At 39.4% G+C, this 19,681-nt stretch overlaps 1 protein-coding gene across 4 annotated transcripts in view; it reads left to right on the top strand.

Moving 5' to 3' along the window:
• The window catches only part of rock1 (Rho-associated, coiled-coil containing protein kinase 1), an 82,572-nt gene that overhangs the window by 49,656 nt on the left and 13,235 nt on the right, over positions 1 to 19,681 (top strand). For all 4 annotated transcript variants that reach the window (XR_014206540.1, XR_014206541.1, XM_082171882.1 and 1 more), the window contains exons 8-27: positions 439 to 577; positions 723 to 814; positions 3,248 to 3,407; positions 3,500 to 3,563; positions 3,673 to 3,761; positions 4,173 to 4,221; positions 4,396 to 4,531; positions 6,513 to 6,592; positions 7,277 to 7,523; positions 10,660 to 10,766; positions 11,949 to 12,099; positions 12,898 to 13,058; positions 13,156 to 13,340; positions 14,801 to 14,870; positions 16,180 to 16,283; positions 16,409 to 16,574; positions 16,764 to 16,857; positions 16,933 to 17,021; positions 17,502 to 17,693; positions 17,909 to 18,074. Coding sequence is in view for 2 of the 4 variants with exons in the window: in XM_082171882.1 (XP_082028008.1) it covers positions 439 to 577; positions 723 to 814; positions 3,248 to 3,407; positions 3,500 to 3,563; positions 3,673 to 3,761; positions 4,173 to 4,221; positions 4,396 to 4,531; positions 6,513 to 6,592; positions 7,277 to 7,523; positions 10,660 to 10,766; positions 11,949 to 12,099; positions 12,898 to 13,058; positions 13,156 to 13,340; positions 14,801 to 14,870; positions 16,180 to 16,283; positions 16,409 to 16,574; positions 16,764 to 16,857; positions 16,933 to 17,021; positions 17,502 to 17,693; positions 17,909 to 18,074 (2,541 nt within the window). In the remaining 2 variants the exon portion in view is untranslated. The remainder of the gene's footprint in view (positions 1 to 438; positions 578 to 722; positions 815 to 3,247; positions 3,408 to 3,499; positions 3,564 to 3,672; positions 3,762 to 4,172; positions 4,222 to 4,395; positions 4,532 to 6,512; positions 6,593 to 7,276; positions 7,524 to 10,659; positions 10,767 to 11,948; positions 12,100 to 12,897; positions 13,059 to 13,155; positions 13,341 to 14,800; positions 14,871 to 16,179; positions 16,284 to 16,408; positions 16,575 to 16,763; positions 16,858 to 16,932; positions 17,022 to 17,501; positions 17,694 to 17,908; positions 18,075 to 19,681) is intronic.

Consider the following 19,681-nt stretch of genomic DNA (forward strand, 5'->3'; position numbering starts at 1 on the left):
GTGTGATTTGATTAAATAACCATGTTATAAGCCATTTGTTGGTGAATCAGAGTACATAGTGTTTGTGCAAGGACAGCTCATTAGAAAGACATGTTCTCTTATTATTCGTATTATTTTGTGGCGCAGTCTTTTCATCTCGTCACATTTCAAACTGCTTTGTTTAGAACCCTCATGTTGCAAATTACCATAGAAGTTGTCTATTAAAAGCTACACTTCTGAGCATAGATCCCTACATCAAGAGGGAAGGTCTTGGCAGAAGCACAAGAGTAGCTGTTCGTTCATTTTGGCTCCAGGTTAAATTCTTAGAAACTAAACTCAAAAGACGAAGACACAGTCCTAAGAATGCGAGATTTCCCAACAGATGGTGGGATAACAAAGCTTGGGATAGAGGAAGCATTCAGAAGAATAAGTGTTATGTGTTGTTCAATGTATCCTCAGGTGACACGCCATTCTATGCTGACTCTCTGGTGGGCACCTACAGCAAGATCATGAATCACAAGAATGCCCTGACCTTCCCCGAGGACAGCGACATCTCAAAGGATGCAAAAAACCTCATTTGTGCTTTCCTCACCGACAGGTTTGCATACAAAAAATACTTTTAAACTACAAATAATATATAGTAAGTATTTTCAGCACCGATCAGTTGCATATGAGGGATTGAACGAAAGCATGTTAACTCAAAATACACTGTGCTAATCTCATCTCATCTCATCTCTCACTAGGGAAGTGCGGTTAGGACGCAATGGAGTCGATGAAATCAAGCGACACGGTTTTTTCAAGAACGACCAGTGGGCATGGGAGAACATCAGAGAGAGTGAGTTGAGTTTCTGAACCTCAGATCTGCCAGCTTAGTCATCTTTTCAAAATTCTGACCTTTTTGATTCTTGTCATTTATCTTTGAAACCATCTACTGTATATACTATGGTATGAAAGACACTGGGGTCCAAAACAACACTGGACCACAGTGACTTTAATTATATGGACCAAAAAACAAAAACAAATTTTAAGACATTTTAAAATATCTTCTTTCATTTTCCACAGAAAAAGAAATGCACACAGGTTGAAAGAACATGAGGGTTGAGTTGAGCTCTGCAGTGAGAGAGTTTCCTTTTTCAAATGCACTCAAATCCACAATACAATCAAATAAAAAAAATGAACCATCTAGACCAGGGGTGTCAAACTCAGTTCCTTTAGGGCCACTGTCCAGTAGAGTTCAACTCCAGCCCTAAATAAAAACACCTGAACCAGCTTTCTGGATTACTAGGAACTTCCAGGCAGGTGTTTTGGAGCTGGTTGGAGATGCATTCTGCTGGACAGGAGCAGAGTTTGACATGATCTAGACACCAAGGGCCAGATTTACTAAACAAGGCAAATTAGCGTGGGAACACAATCCAATTAAAGTGCTGAAGGGAGTGGAAAGTTCTGCGCGTGATCTACTGATGACGCGCAAATTAAAGAACATTTAATGGATCATTTCCATATTGGCCAGTGCAATCTACCAAGAGCAGCGCAAATTAGCATCTGGTTTAAGGGGCTGTTTTACGTGACACCATTTTCAAATATAAACGTCAAACTTTTTATGCATTTTGGTCGTTCGTTTACACGACAACAGTGTTTTGGGTGCCTGGAAACGCGAACTTTTGAAAACGGGCTTCAAAGTGCAAGTTTTTGAAAACAGTCTCAGTGTAAACAACAAAAACGTGAATCTCTGAAGACGATGACGTCTTGCACATGCGTATTACGTGTTCAGTCTATATTGTTTCATCACCATCTAATGGCCTGGCAGCAAATACAGCGTTTTTAGTCGTTTTCGCAGATCCGTGTGAATGGGGATCGTTTTGACAATGGTGTCGTATGTACGCGGAAAACTCAAAGGAAAAACGTCTCTGTTTTAAGCATTTCGTTGTCGTGTAAACGTACCCTAAGACATGATTTTTGGGGCGGTAAATAATGGTGCAAATATCAGTGAATTGACTAGCACAGACCTTAGTAAATTACCTTGCATCATTAATTTATATACTCTCCATCCATACATTTTGCATCTGAAAGAGAAACTCTTACAAATGCATATGCAATAAGGTCAGCCACAAAAATAACCCTGTCCGTGCCTTTTCAGCACTCATTTTTGTCTTTAGTAAATCCTGACAGTAGTTTTTTAATGCCAAAAAAGGGTTTGCGCTGGTAAATCTGTTAGTAAGCTGTTTGTAAATCTGGCCACAAAAATCACTGAAGTTTGGGGGTGAGCTCCTTTAGACTTGAGTTTTAATGCAACCACCCCCCAAAACACCCTAGCAACAACACAGCAATGCACTAAAACCCCCTGGGAACCTTTAAGCAACTGCATTATAAGTCCAGGGCAAACACTCACATTTCCTTTAGAAAATATAAACACGTGTGTAGTGGAATCCATTGCGTATTGTCTAGAGTGCTTCTCTATATTAAGATTCAACGGTATCTATTCACACCAAGTGCAAATAGCCTGGCTTGTTGGCAGAGGCTATTTACACTAACTCCACCCACAATTGTCTAACTGAGCCAGACAAAATTACAAAAGAAATCCTGTTGGAGTGTGTGAAATATTCTGTACCAATATAATGATGGTTCGTCTCATGGATGTGACTATTGTGAGTGAGTCACAGTCATAGCACCACCAACTGGCAGCAGGAAGTGTTATAAACAGAACAGTCACAAATGCCACAGCCATATCACCCTGTAGCCCAAGACTGGTCGGCCACTGAAGCTAAGCAGGGCTGAGCCGGGTCAGTACCTGGATGGGAGACTCCTGGGAAAAGCAGGTTGCTGCTGAAAGAGGTGTTAGTGAGGCCAGTAGGGGGTGCTCACCCTGTGCTCTGTGTGGGTCGTAACACCCCAGTGTAGTGACGGGACACTATACTGTAACAAGCACCGTCCTTCAGATGAGACATTAAACCGAGGTCCTGACTCTCTGTGGTCATTAAAAATCCCATGGCACTTCTCGTAAAAGAGTAGGGGTGTAACCCCGGTGTCCTGGCCACATTTACTCCATTGGAATTGTATTCACCCGTTTTTAGCACTGTTATATTTTTTTCTTTTTGTAATTTTGCTGTAATTTTGGGCATGCTGTCCATCTGATTCTGAGTAGAGAAACAAATATACCAAGAACAACTGTACTGAAATTGTACCTTCCTTTCATCAGACTTTACTTTTTTCATTTGTAGCATTCTTTGTTTGTTCTCATTAAAATGTACTACTTTATTGTTGCATGTAGCGGCTGCTCCAGTGGTGCCGGAGTTAAGCAGTGACGTAGACACAAGCAACTTCGACGACATTGAGGAAGATCGAGGGGAGGAGGAGACATTCCCCATTCCTAAAGCGTTTGTAGGCAACCAGCTTCCGTTTGTGGGTTTCACCTACTACAGCAATAACCAGTGAGTACAGGCAGTTAGTGCTTAGATCCCAGGTGTTTGTGTTAGTTTGGAAAAAGTGTGAAAAAAATGATTACTTATTTACTCCCTATCAGGTTTCCTCGGGAATCAACTATAAAGAGTGACAAACGCAGCTCAACAAAGGAAGATAAGAGTCAAGTAAGAACCTCTAAACTCTTTCATTTAAAGTCTCTGTTTAAAGCACTATAATAGTGAATCTTTGTCTTAAACTGTGAGGATGATTGATTGTGTTTCTCTGATCTCTCAGTTGGAGAATCTTCAGAAGAGAATTTATCAGCTAGAAGAAAAACTTCACAGTGAGATGCAGCTGAGAGACGAGATGGAGCAGAAGTGCAGGTGATTATCTGTCTGCTTGCCCATCCACCCAAATAACCTTATCCAACCATTCATCTGTCCATCTAAACCAATCTAACACCTCATCCACACGACACAACCATTCAAAACCTCCCAAACACCTCATCCATCCATCCAGAACCAAACTCCTCATCCATCTATCCAAAACTAATTAAACACCTCATCCATCCATCCTCCCATCCAAAACCGAACACCATTTCCAAACAAATCAAACACTTCATCCATCCAGCCACAATACATCATCTACCTATCCCAAATCACCATCTTCAATCTCAAATCAAACTCTCAGCCATCCATGTGAAGATCCATCTATATCCATTCCTATATCCAAACCTAAAGTTAAATAAAAAAATCAGGCCTCTGAAATCTGTTCTTTGATTCGTTTCCCCTCAGGGTATCCAATACAAAGCTAGACAAGATAATGAAAGAGTTAGATGAGGAGGTGAGTGAAATGATTTAATCTCTAAAGCATGTATCTAAATGAATACAGAGGATGTGCATTTTGTATGCAAAGCTCCAATAGATAATTAAAGTTACATTTATTTATATCTGGTGAAACTTTTATATTATGTTCATTCTCGGTTTCTAGTCATTCTGTTGTCTTGACGTGTTTCAGAGTAACCTAAGGAAGAGTGTGGAGGCTAACATGTCTTTACTGGAGAAAGACAAGATCATGATCCAGCACCGAGCAACAGAACATCAAAGGAAGGCTGACCAGGAGGCTGAAAAACGAAGAAATCTGGAGAATGAGGGTGAGGAGGTCTCATTCTAATTTTGATAAGGCTTCAGGTTTCGCTCAATAATACATTTATATAACAAATTTAAAAAATGAGTTTAATATAACAACATAAAACAATTTTTATTCATTTGGATTTGCATTTAAAAAAATACAATTCCCAAAATGTTATAATGTATTTCTATAAAACAAAAAAATTATAACAACTGTGGAAGTAAAACAGCTATACATAACAAAAAGACTTACAGAGCAATATTATCTTTGCAAGCACAGACTGTTTTTTTAAATTCAGTCATTGTTTTGTTTTATTATTTATTTAGCTTCAAACTTATATTATAACCCTACAGATATATTCTTGTTCACAGTAATAAAAATTAAAAAATTGTTTCAAAACATCAAACATTGTCAATAAAGTATGACATGGTGAAAGAAGAAAAAGAAAAAACATGATTGCACAATTAGTAAATGTATGGCACGCTTCTTTTACCATCCTTTTTCTGTGGTGATCTTGATCCATTTCTCAATATGCATTCTTGTCTATATTTGTGAACTTGTGAAACCTCATCAGTCTCTGCCCGAGTACTTTTCCAATTCAAAGTTCACATCTAGCCAAATACAGTTCAAATCCCTGGATGTGTTTTTGCTAGGATTCATAGGTTTAATAGTTTAAAAATAAAACCCAAAAGAGGCAAGGTTGTGTTTTATATTATATTTCATTTTGTTATAAATATGTATACAGTGAAGGTGATCATAGTTTCCAAGATAAGTTTCTCAATGTAAAGAACGGACTTGCGCCCTTCGAAGACTGGTCTTGCCCAGCTACCTTGAAAGAACGAACTCGGAAGGACACGAGGATCGTTCAGCACATTTTAGGCAGTGGGACAGTACCATCCTATGCACAATAAATAAAACATAACATCACAGATGTCATAACCTAATAAAATATTTACTTATTTATCTTATGGTTATTATTGGATATTTTATTGTACATGAGTATTTGTGTAGACATTAAAATTGCCGTCGGGTATTTGCGAGCTTTCAGCGGAAATCTCTTGAGTGAGAACGAGAAGTTTAAAGCTTACAGGCACATCGTCCACCTGTGCTGATTTCTGGTGTTTTGGGTTCTATTCTCTCAAGTCTGCACTCGATGCATTCTCCATATCAAGAACACATCTTGGCACTTTAATGCATTCTCTGTACTTGATAAAAGGCCTATGACTCTTCTGCTTCTTCCTATGAGGGTGAGGATTAGGTGTGGGCTTTAGAGATAGGGGCCGGCAGGCCGCAGCCCCACTGAAACCAATCAGAAGCAGGGGAGTGAACGTTTTATGGGGAGTGACATTTTGAAACAGCACCGCACTAAAGTCCTTGCATCCTCCTGTCTTCAGGAGACCGTACTGCTTAGGGTTTTCATCATGAACTCACTGATCTTGAACTCGCAACCATGTTTTCTTCTGTAGAGCTGTTCAGCTGAAATTTAAGTTGTTTCAAAATTGACAAATTTTGCTTCATTAACAGTGTTATTTTCCTTTTTATTACTGTGAAGCTGCTTTTGAAGCAATCTGAATTGTATAAAGTGCTATAAAAATAAATGTGAATTGACTTGAGAGCTTTGGGTTTAGTGAAGGTACATTAACCCTGCTTTCTGGAGTTTACGCCCATGGCAGAACCTCTATCATTGGAAAAATGTCTACATTTTCATGGCATATTCACTCATACTGCTCAGCCTTAAAATGGCTTTTGAGTTGAGCACTGCAGTTCATTAAATGTTCTGTGGAAAACCACATCCAGCAAAGAGCAGTTTATATGTCTGATCTTTGACTATGACAGTCTGTAAATTAGCTAATGGAAACAGGACAATAGCCTTAAAATGAATATAATTCACCCAAGCACCATATAGGTTCGTATAATACACATTTCATTGCTCTGTTAACATGTTATAAGGAAAGATGAAGCATTCCCCCGCCCCGTATTAAATCCAATTTCCTTTTCTCTAGTGTCTACTTTGAAGGAGCAACTGGAAGACTTGAGGAAAATGAGTCAAAACAATGACAAGATCGCCCAGCTACAGAACCAAGTAAGCTTATCAAGAACACTTCTCAAGTTTAAATATATTAATATAAATATATAACTTTTAACAATAACTGTTTTTGGTTTTAATAACCCTCCTGTTTTTTGGGGGGTTGGGCCAGTGAATATGTTGTTAGGGCAAGTAAAACTGGGAACCAATGGCCTCACCATGGCAGTAGAAAATATATTTAGCGTTGAGCCCCGCTCCCCAAATAGCGTCGATTGACAATAAAGATTGCTGTCAAAGTGTCTGGATAAATCTCTGTCGTGTAAATGCAGACTTATAATCCTGTTGCCGCAACACTGACAAGAAAAAGAAAACAAAGACATTAAGTAGCTTCAAGCCTTTACAGTTGACTTTCTTCTATTACTGACAATGTTCTTTTTAAAGCAATGTTTGAAGGCTACATGCTAATGCTTCAATGTATTATTAACTTATAATTATATTAGCATTGATAATTGACTTTCTAATTGTATTTAATTTATGTATTTTTATTTTCATATATTTAGTTCATATAAATAGGAAGGTAAAGTGTTCCAATAGCTTTTGCTATGGTATCGAAATTGTGTAATTGTTTTGGAAGCCATTTGTGGGATGATTTCCTCAAAAAATCATCCAACAAGTGTGGCTCTGGGGTTCTTCGAAAGGTGTTTACACCACATGATAATTAAGAAACATCATCTCACACAGCTGGGGGAAGCCAACGACCTCCTGCGGGCTGAGTCAGACACGGTGGTGCGTTTGAGGAAGAGCCACACGGAGATGGGGAAGTCCATGAGCCAGCTGGAGGGAGTGAACCGTGAGCTGCAGGAGAAGAGTCGCGCTGCAGAGAGTGTCAAACAGCAGCTGGAGAAAGAGCTTCTGCAACTGCAGACCACACTGGACACCGAGAGACGCTCCTGCAGCCAGGGCTCAGAGGAGATCAGAGAACTGCAAGGTGAGAGCGGCTCACACTTTCCCCCATTTGACTCCATCAACATAGACCACAGATGAGGACACAGGCAGATTATATTAACACAATATATACATTGTGTATACAGTGCATCCGGAAGGTATTCACAGCGCTTCACTTTTTCCACAATTTCTTATGTTACAGCCTTATTCCAAAATGGATTCAATTCATTATTTTCCTCACAATTCTACAAACAATACCCCATAATGACAACGTGAAAGAAGTTTGTTTGAAATCTTTGCAAAAAAATCACATGTACGTAAGTATTCACAGCCTTTGCCATGACATTTAAAATTGAGCTCAGGTGCATCATGTTTCCACTGATCATCCCTGAGATACCTGTGGTAAATTCAGTTGAATGGACATGATTTGGAAAGGCACACACCTGTCTATATAAGGTCCCACAGTTAACAATGCATGTCTGAGCACAAACCAAGCCATGAAGTCCAAAGAATTGTCTGTAGACCTCCGAGACAGGATTGCATCGAGGCACAGATCTGGGTATGGGTGCAGAAAAATGTCTGCAGCATTGAAGGTCCCAATTGAAGGAACCACCAGGACTCTTCTTAGAGCTGGCCACTTTCGAGGGAGAAGGGCCTTGGTCAGGGAGGAGACCAAGAACCTGATGGTCACTCTGACCAAGCTCCAGTGTTTCTCTGTGGAGAGAGAAGAACCTTCCAGAAGAACAACCATCTCTGCAGCTCTCCACCAATCAGGCCTGTATGGTAGAGTGGCCAGACGGAAGCCACTCCTCGGTAAAAGGCACATGACAGCCCGCCTGGAGTTTACCAAAAGACTCTTGAAGGACTCTCAGACCATGAGAAACAAAATTCTCTGGTCTGATGAAACAAAGATAGAACTATTTGACCTGAATGGCAAGCGTCATGTCTGGAGGAAACCAGGCACCGCTCATCACCTAGCCAATACCATCCCTACAGTGAAGCATGGTGGTGGCAGCATCATGCTGTAGGATGTTTTTGAGCGGCAGGAACTGGGAGACTAGTCAGGATCGAGGGAAAGATGAATGCAGCAATGTACAGAGACATCCTTGATGAAAACCTGCTCTGGACCTCAGACTGGGGCAACGGTTCATCTTCCAACAACGACCCTAAGCACACAGCCAAGAAAACAAAGGAGGGGCAACGGGACAACTCTGTGAATGTCCTTGAGTGGCCCAGCCAGAGCCCAGACTTGAGCCCGATTGAACATCTCTGGAGAGATCTGAAAATGGCTGTCCACCAACGCTCCCCATCCAACCTGATGGAGCTTGAGAGGTTCTGCAAGGTTCTGAGGTTCTGGGCAGTCATGGCCTAGTGGTTAGGGAGTTGGACTGGTAACCCAAAGGTTGCTGGTTCGATTCCAGAACCGGTGGGAAATGACTGAGGTGCCCTTGAGCAAGGCACCTAACCCCTAATCGCTCCCCGGGCGCCACACAAAGGCTGCCCGCTGCTCTGGGTGTGTGTATCCACGTTTGCAGTGTGTGTGTTAACTACTCACTACTCTGCTCCTAATGTGTGTGCATTAACTTGGATGGGTTAAATGCAGAGGTCAAATTCCAAGTATGGCCGTACCATACTTGGCCGTAACGTGTCACTTTCACTTTCAAAGACGAATGGAAGAAACTGCCCAAAAATAGGTGTACCAGACTTGTAGCATCATACTCAAAAAGACTTGAGGCTGCAATTTGTATCAAAGGTGCTTCAACAAAGTATTGAGCAAAGTATTTTATTTTTATTTTTTTTATTTTTTTTATAAATTTGCAAAGATTTCAAACAAACTTCTTTCACATTGTCATTATGGGGTATTGTTTGTATAATACTGAGGAAAATAATGAATTGAATCCATTTTGGTGCACTGTATATTACAATATAAAAATACATTAAAAACCTGAATGTGCGATATCACAATTAATTACAGAAAAAATTCAGTATCACCACGGGAACCGTATCACTGTTTGTAGCATTCTCTCCACTTGCAGCATTTCTCTCACAGCGAGTGTCATGGCAGACGAGCAAACACCATCATTTTACAAATACCACTGTTGTTGTGTCACAGAATGTAGTTTTAAGAGTTTTTTATTTTTTATTTTAATCGAATAATCTAAAGTGCCTGCTTGAATATGTTCATTCAGCTGCATGATCAAACAGCTGAAGCCACAACCACATTCTAACTAACCACAGCGGTAACCACGGCGACAGTATCAAACATGGCGTGGTCAATTTTACCACGATTGACGGTGCGTACTTAAATAAATGAGTCCAATTGAGGCGTGAGTTCATCCATTAGGTATTTTAAATAACCAACAACGTTAAGATCTGTAACTGGTTGCAGACAGTACGCCTCGCACCCACGGCAGCTCGTAAACACAGAGTGCTGGATGAACGCAGCCGTATTAAGCACTATATATGGTACTGACAAATGACATCAGTATTCTAGTACTGTGTAAAAACTTCACTGTAATAGTCCAAATCCTTACGCTGCAGTCTCGTTGTTTTGAGGTAGGAGAACCCTGGGGTGTTTTCTTTCTTTTCAGATTCTCTTGCATAGAAGTTGTGCTGCTTCGGTAGGCCTGTGCCATTTCAGTTTTATAGAGTGTGCTGAGCACTATTTTATTCGGCCTCTGTTTAAAACATTTCCACTTACACTTTAGATCGGGCCAGATATTTTTTGTAATAACGGCTGATTTTCAGCATGCATCATTGGGGAACATGAACAGCGCGACGAATTGATGCATTCCACACAAATCGACTAATTGAATTTTCCACAGATTTATTCCAATCAACATGTAGAAACATCTCAAAGAGAAATTGGATGCACCTGAGCTAAATTTCAAACGTCATAGCAAAGGATCTAAATACTTATGTCGGTGTGATATTTCAATTTTTTCGTTTTAATACATTTACAAAGTTATCACAAATCAATTTGATAAAATTTGCATTTTAGCAAAAGGCTGCAACGAAACAATGTGAAAAAGTAAAGGTCTGAATTCTTTATTAATAAAAACATTTTCTATGGTGTGCAAATAGTGTAGATAATATTCATTTTAAAATTTCAAAACATTCCCTTTGCAACTATTGTGATAATCCAGTGGGATCTAAGTCTGTTCTTTGTCTCTTTGAAGCTCGGATCACTGGTCTACAGGAGGACAACAAGAACTTGAAGCAGAGTTGGTCTAAAGCGGAGCTGGAGAGGAAACAAGTCCAAGACAGATGTAACGTTCTTGAGAAGGTTTGCCGTTTTTATATTATTTTAAAATGAATAAAAACATTTTTAAATGCAAATTTTAAATATATTTTACATAATAATTGCAGTCTATTAGAGGCTATTAAGATATTTTTTTCATTGCGACTATTTTGATTTACTTTCCATACATTACATTATCAATTTTAAGGGTAGATATAAAATTGTCCTTATAAGGGTACAGCTCCAGTGGCAAGCTCTTTTATGCCTGAAGCTAAATTTTTTTCAAATTTTTCTGACAGTGTAGCAAAGTAAATGTAATGTTAACAAAATAATGGTCCTAAAATAGACTTAATTTTGTGTTTAACCATCCTCTTGACATGGTTTGTTGGTCAGTCAGCACTATTTTGGTAATAGACTTTGAGTTGGGAAATTCAAGACTTTCTGACATTTAAGCTGATTTGGCTATATATAACTTCTCATGGTATTTCTCTGGATAGTCTTAGAATTTTAGTGACAGTGACATGACTGCTACTCATGCTGCTGCTATTATTGCTGCCGCAGAGCAAATATGGAGACTTGCACTGCCAATACACACACAGACAATCTGCTGTGAGCATGTAAGACATGATGCTGCTGCTGCTACATAAATAGGCATACTTTAAATCCCATAGCTGGTCTAAACAAGCGGAGCTGGGGGAGATGGAGGGTCTCAGAAACTCTGATAGACCGGCTTACAGCAAACACTGAACCAGACTATTCAAATGTTGAACAAGCTCATTGACTGCAATACAGCAGAGGCCAATCAGCTTGTACCATGTAGTAAACCATGTGATTGCTTGCAGATTGTATGTAAAGGACCTATCAGCCTGCGCCTTACCGTTTCATGACTGAACTAGTCATTTTCAGCAATGCACTTAGAATGGAAACCTAGGCAGCAACGTTAGGATTTAACATTTCTCAGTGTTTGCAACTGTCTCACCATTAAAAAGTCTGTTTCAAATGTATAACCATTTTACACACAGTAGAATGAGACTGGTTTACAGTTACACTTAGAATTGCTCCGAGATAAACCGTTTTGAAGATATAGTCTCATGCCATAGTCTCACTCAAGGATAACTGAAAGTGTTTACTTGAAGAAAAATCCACCGACATACATTTTATGTATACTTCTGTGTGAAGTAACTGTGTTTTGTGTAACCGGTGTTTCTATGTTCTCTGTGTCCTCAGGAGAAGAACAGTCTGGAAATTGACCTAAACTACAAGCTGAAGACTCTCCAGCAGCGGCTAGACCAGGAATTGACCGAGCACCGCATCACGAAGGCTCAACTCACAGACAAATATGAGTCTATCGAGGAAGCCAAGTCAGCTGCTATGCACGGTATGTGTGTGTGCAAGACGCACCAATGCCATCTTACTGCGTGTCCAGAGCTGCACGGCGTCTTGTTTAGCTGCATGCCCGGACACCACCCCCTCACTCACTCGTTTCATTTGCTCCGGATGAATATTGTTGGTGTTACAGGGCTGGAATTTCGGTGTGGGATTGCGTTTATTGCGCATAATTTAACTCATTCCTGCAGATTTTGTGCTCAAACCCAAAGTGCGCGCACATAAAGCCGCCTCACATTACCTAAATTGACTTCTTTTTGCTGCTTATTGCGCTTAAACAGTCAAACAAAATGTAAAAATGCTGGTCTTGGTGAGTATTCACATAAACATAGTTATGTTTTTACTGAACGTAAACAGTTGAGAAAGAAATCGGATGTGTAACAGTATAATGGATCCGTGTGTCAGGTCTTAAAGTGACAGCAGCCTAATAAACCTGCTGCCAAATTATGAGATAATATTAAAAATATCTATGAAGCCGTTTTCCCCTTTGTATCAATGCAGTGAAAATACTGAGTGGCTAGTAACTTTGGAAAACCACTAGCCACAGTGGCTGATGAGCAAAAAATCTACAATTAAAGTTGCTCTCTCATGCATGTCCAGGGACAAAATACATTTTATTCACAAAACGTTCATAAGTCAGACTCTTTATGATACTATGCCTGATACAATTAACAGTGATACGATGAATTGCATATTTGTCAAAATTTTGAAATGCCAAATATCTACCAATATATCGATCGACTGCTCTTGTCCATGGTGTTCAGTCTTTCTCTTTCTGTTTCTCTGTCAGCGGTGGAGCAGAAGGTGTCGGAGGAGACCACTCTGCGGATGCGAGCGGAGAGCAGGGTGGTGGAGGTGGAGAAGCAGTGCTCCATGCTGGAGTTCGACCTCAAACAGTCTGTGCAGAAGATGGAGCAGCTGATGAAGCAGAAGGAGAGGCTGGAGGACGAGGTGAGTGTCAGCCCAGCAAACAGCTTGCCTTGAAAAGATTACAAACTGTTAAAGGTGTTATGAATTCAGCATCTTGCGTCTTCTCTCACCCCACCAGGTCAAGGAGCTGCGGGTGCAGTTGGAGCATGAGTCTGGGAAGCGTTCGCAGGCCCAAAACGAGCTGAAAAGCTGGACGATGGAGGCTGAACGCCTGAAAGGATCGGAGAAGCAACTCAAACAGGAGATCAACGCGGCCCTCGAGAACAAACGCTCTGTTGAGTTCCAGTTGGCACAGCTCACCAAGTAGGTTCTTTTGCTCTCTCCTGCCCTCAAAGGGTCATGAATATATATGTACATATCTACCTTTTTTAAATAAAAGACACAAAACTCATGTTCTTTGGAACTATTAGCCAGCAATAGTAAAATGATCTAGTTTCTAAACAGGGTCCAAATGATATAAATAAAAGCCTAAATTATTCTGTTCATTATATAGAGATGCACGGTATCGGTCACCGTATCGGTATCGGACGATATATTTTCATTTATATAATATATCGGCCAATATATCGGTTCCCGGCTTTCAAATATAAAGCATTATCAGTAATCGGTATCGGCCAAAATTTTCATATCAGTGCATCCCTTCAAAATTATGCAACCAATCATATCTCTTCACAAGACTTGGATTAAACCGTTCAATTAATATGGATTCTTTTTATGGTGCCTTCATGATCTTTTTGGGTCTTCTAAGTTTTGATTACCTGGACTTTAAATGAAGGGACAGAAACCTCTCATTCATTTAAAGTATCTTAATTTATGTATCGAAGATTAACCAAAGTCTTATGGGTTTGAATGACATGAAGGTGCGCAAATTCTGACAGAATTAAACATTTTGGGTGAACCATCCTTTTAACTTATTTATTTCTGAATTTTTTTTTTTTTTAGTACAAGCATTTCTATTGGTCATGTTGGACCCTAATTGTTACTGTTCTGTCCATAAATGCTTTACTGGCAACAGCTATTACATTACTGAATATTTAGAAGGCTTTTCTGTCGTAGAAAAGGCTATTATTGCAGATTATGTTTAAATCTGGCCAAAACTATTGGCTGCCAGTATTTACACGGGTGGATTAAGAATTGACCTCCGTCTGGTCAAGATCCACTGCCAGTTAATCTTTTAACTTCCCCTCTGTCGGATTGTTTCGTACCTTAAAGTCTGCATAAAATCATTAACCGATTTATATTAAACAGACTCCTATGAAAGCTTGTCTCTGCCACGGAATAAAAACATGTAAAAGAGAATAGCGACTTTTTATCTCTCAATTCTGACTTTATTTCTCGCATTGCGAGATTTTGTCAGTGCAATTATCTTTTCTGTGGCAGAAACAAGCTTCCAGAGGAAATTTATATTGGAGCAAAAAAGTCAGGATTGCGAGTTTATATCACGCAGTTCTAAGAAAATAAGTCAGAATTGTGAGTCAAAAAGACATTGCTTGGCGGAAACAAGCTTCCGTAGGTTCCTGACCTTATTGTGAGTTAATCATCATTTTACATTATTCCAAGAAAAAAAAAACTGTAATCTTTTATCAGAATATAATGACTTGGTTTATCTCTCAAATGACTTAGACAACTTGCCCTAATGTGTCAAAAGACCTAGTGGGTGGACCTGCCAGGTTTACACTCATTTCCACTTGCTTGAGCTGTGGAGTTTGGATAAATACCGTTTGTGAAGTGACTGTGATTGATGGAAGCGTGTGTTTCCTCAGGCAGTACAGAGGAAATGAGGGTCAGATGAGGGAACTTCAGGACCAGCTGGAGGCTGAACAGTATTTCTCAGTGAGTATCACAGACTGCTGAACATTTTTCATGTTTCCTTTTCCTTAATGAGCGCTTTGAGTGATCGTTCCTCGTGTGTGATCATCATCTTGCTCATTACATTATTCACTTGTGTCGTTGGCAGTTCTTGCCTCACAGAGGTAAAATACTTCCTAATCCTGATATCACATTAAAAAAAAAAAGAAACAATTTAACCATGACTCTCAACTTTAGCAATGCTTTTGTTACCTTTTCCGCATATGAAGTCCCATAAAACTTGCTGGGTTCAAGGTATGTTTCATATGTGCCAGGTTTCCATTCAAGTTGCGAATTCAATTTATGTAAAAAAAAAAATTTAAATCTTGAAAAAACTGATTGCAAAGAAAGCTACATTTCCGTTAGTATGTACAAGAGAAATGCTTCAGTATATCAATGGAAATTGTAGATACAGGAGAAGCTACCGTGGCTTCTTTTTTTAATGTAATAAAGGACTTGAGCTTTGTGCAAGCAGACAAACCAACACAATTCACAACAGAGGCAGATGCTTGTATTATATAATGTCTTCTCTGAGCAAATCATTCAGTCACAGGACTTGTTTAGGCGAAGTCGCATGATCTTTTTTGATGTGTTTCCATAATATCTTATGCACAAAAAAAACATCCACCACAAACAAATTTTTTTTTTATGTGTGTGTGTTTTTATGCAATGTCACAAAATGAGCATGAAAATACATTGATGGAAGCCTAGCTAGTAACCAATTTTCTTGAGATTAACAAATGTGTCAGTAACTAGACTAAAGCCAGACCAAGCCGACGTCAAAGAACTAGCAATGATAAAAGCTGACTGTTGTCGCCTCTTGTCGTATGCGTCTCGGTCAAAAAGCTGCGCTTGAACACAGTAAAACGACTAAAGGTGACTCTCAACTATCACATGGTTTCTGCTCCTGATTTTAAGGAAATATCTGTCTATATCAGCAGGCATCAATAGTCTATTTTTATCATTCAAAAGGGGAAACCAAAACTAAGACTGCAGAAATACAAACCATAAACAAAGCAGTGATTAAAGCCACTCTTTTGATTAACTTGGCACTAGCCTTGGCTTAGGAAGAAATTGATGGAGTTTGGCAAAGTGATATAGAAATTGAACTTGAAATTGTATACAAATTACCTAACATTTTCAATCAACAAATAATAATCGACAATGCCATGGTATAAGGCCCAGCTTAATGAGTTACGGCCATGTCAGGGTGTTATGTTCTTGTGTGTGGTCATATCATGAGAGGAAATCAGCATTGTTTATATATTCTCAAGCCATTTTTTCCTGTTTTCAGACACTCTATAAAACTCAGGTGAAGGAGCTAAAGGAGGAGATAGAGGAGAGGAATCGACAAACTCAAGACGCTCTCAAAAAAGTCCAGGACATGTACTCAGAGAAGTAAAAGTCCTCTTCATAAATTTGTAGCTTTTAGAAAAATGTTAAAGGAACTAAAGAGTGTCTTGTGACTTCGAAATGCAGTTGAACGTTCTTGTGAACTCCTCCTCCATAAATGTTTTTTGTAGGGAGTCGCTCTCTGCTCAGTTGGACCTCACCATGACGAAAGCAGAGTCGGAGCAGTTGGCCCGTGCGCTTCAGGAAGAACAGTATTTTGAACTCTCTCAGGAGAACAAGAAGGCTGTGTCACGTTACAAACTGGAGATCTCAGAGAAAGACTCCAGCATCTCACAGGTCTGTTATTAGCGAAGGACAGGCATCCTTCTCTCAATCTGACCATTTCATTGATATAGTCCGCTTGTCTTCCAGCACATTTTCAGGATTAGAACTCTATATGCCACCTGCAATTTTACTCTGTCCTTATTGTCAACTTGGTGGTTATATTAGTGGCTTTTAATTGGAGTATAATGCATTTTCGTTTAGCTGGAGGAATCCATTAAAACCCTTACCAAAGACGTGGAGATCCTCAGTAAGGAGAAGACCGAGTTGGATAAAAGGCTCCGAGCTCAAGAAGAAGGTAATCTTAATTCCAAGTGGTTAACTACAGTTTATCGTTACGCATTAACACGACTTTTCTAATGTCTTCCTGTAGAGTTTGCAGCAGAGAAGGAGGAGGTGGAAAACTCAGTAAAGGTGAACTACGAGAAGATCCTTAATATAGAAAGAACTCTGAAGATCCAGGTATGACCACCATGCAGCAACTTTGTATTTAAATAATGTATGTTCTAATAGTGAAAAAGCCAATGTTGTCATCACTATAGATCTGAATGTGTGAAAGTCGACAGAATGTGTATAATAAAAAAAAAACAGTAAAGGTATAGTTCACCCCAAAATTTTTTTTTTTATCATCAATCAACTGGATGAAATCTAAGATGACCTTCATAGCTCTGGGCTGCTGAGCTGCTGCGCTAAATGCGTTATTTTTCCTCCATAACTAATTCATCAAAGTAAAGCATTAAATCGACAGCCCTAATATTAACATCAAAATCAGTTATGTGCTTTGTCTCTATTTATGTGGTGCCTATAAAGAGCGTTCCTTATCATTCAATTATGAAGATCCATTTTAGTTAGGTTTCTGTCTGTGTAGGCAGTTTATATGACATGTCTGAAAGGAAAAGAATCTTTTGCTCTTAACTTTGACGCCTCATCATGTCCCTGCAGGCGGTGAATAAACTGGCTGAGATTATGAACCGGAAGGACATGAAGTTGGACCAGAAGAAGAGAGGCAGCACCACTGACCTGCGCAAGAAAGAGAAGGAGAATCGCAAACTGCAGCTGGAGCTGAACCAGGAGAAGGAGAAGTTCAACCACATGGCCATCAAGAACCAGAAGGAGCTCAACGAGATGCAAGCGGCAAGTTCATGTTTAATCGTTTTCACAGGGACAAGACTGATGCCAATATCAGTGGAATCTGATGATTCTCTAAATCAGTTTCAACAAGACTGTTCTAGTGAAGGATTGCCTCATGAAAATGTATTAAGTTTCATGACTGCACACTCCAGGAAGCCACATCAGCATGATAATCAGCATGAAAATCAGCATAATAATGATGATGTGTGTATTTGCAGCAATGGGCTGAGGAGTGCACGTATCGCAATGAGCTGCAGATGCAACTGGACAGCAAAGAAAGTGACATCGAGCAACTCCGCGAGAAGCTGAACGACTTGCAGCTCCGCGTGGAAAACTCCAGCGTCACCAGCCTGCAGCCGGACGAGCTGGACAGTAACATTGCTGGTAAGGGAACGTTCACAAAGCATGAATATATCTGTTATATAAATGTCAGGTAAATTAAGGAATAGAGTTTTAAGTAATTTGGTTAGTATTTGTAGTGATTGGAAAGCCCACAATAGATAATTCTGAAGCTTTGACTACATGTCTTGCTATCATCCCTGTCCATGTTTGAAAGTCTGTAAGGAATGGATTTAAAATCATTTCATTGGGGAAAAAAACACGCAGAGCAGATGAAGTGCAAAAAATAAGAAGCAAATGAACCCAAATTTCTCAATGCTCATTTGTATTTTAGCTGATTTATCTAAATCAGAATGCAACACTAGAATAGGTAACTACTAAGCAAACTTGCCTTTGTTATCATAATGCCACCGTACGGGCCTGTTCGCATCAAGTTTGGTGTGACTAAGGGTGTGTTCAAACTTGTAGTTCGATTCTCGGACCAAAAAAGAAAATTATACATTTTGCCCTGATTCGCTTGGCGTTGTTATTTTTAAGATCGAACTTAAAGATGCAAATATTGCTTTTATAATGTATATTTTGCAACGGAACTTACCGAACATCCAAAACTATGGACGCATACGTACGATTGTTTTTTTCTTTCAGCTGAGAGACTAGGGATGCACCGAAATGAACATTTTGGCCAATACCGATTACAGATAATTCTTTATATCTGAAAACCGATAAATCTAAATCCAAATTTTTTTTTAAATAATTTTTGAGGGTCTGATTACAAAAACAAACATTAAAATCCATTTCCCAAGCACACAATTATAATGTTCTCATTTCATTTTAGGTTGTCTATATAACAGATTTGTGCTGGACGTGTTGCACTTAACCGTATTTTCCTTTTTTGAAGTGATTTCAATCATATTTCAAGCAATTCAAAACCATCATGTTGAACTGAAGTGTGTCAACTGAAGGAAATAATCCATTATTTGTCGGCTTTAATATATCAGCCCAATTTTGTTATTGGGCCGATAACAGTAACATTAAAAATATACATATATCGGCTGATACCGATATGGTAGCTGAGATTTATGAACGCAACACAGACCAAAGACAGGACGTTATGTCACAAGATCGGACCTTAAAAAGGACAGAATGCTCAAGCACACCTGGTTTTTCTCATCATAGGACTTGTGTTGCTGATCACAGTTCAGTACAGGTGTTGAAACCGCGTCTCCTCGCAGCAGATCTGTGTTTGTGTGCAATGGAGGAAATCCTGGCGTTGTTTTGACTCCTTTACAGTTTTTATAAGCTCCTCACAAGTTCTCAGCTAATAAAAATACCATCATATGTCCGCACACACAACGAGCGCGTTTAGTCCAGCACACAGCATTGTTTTGGATGTTCGGCAAGTTTTGTTGTATATTTTGATACGCCATAAAAGCAGTTGGGGTTTTTTCCTTCTATATTTAGTTACAAAATGACAGTGTGAACGCTAAGCGAACCAGGACTAGATGTATCATTTTCTTTTTTGGTCCGGACCAAAAGAACCAAGAGAATCAAACTACATGTGTGAACACACCGTTAATCCCAATACCTCAAACTGAGTTTGATTTCATTCTCTGAAAGCAGTTATGACACCTATAGGCAAAAGTCATTCATAT

The sequence above is a fragment of the Leuciscus leuciscus genome (assembly GCF_965113295.1).
Source record: "Leuciscus leuciscus genome assembly, chromosome: 6".
In the NCBI taxonomy this organism is placed as follows: Eukaryota; Metazoa; Chordata; class Actinopteri; order Cypriniformes; family Leuciscidae; genus Leuciscus; species Leuciscus leuciscus.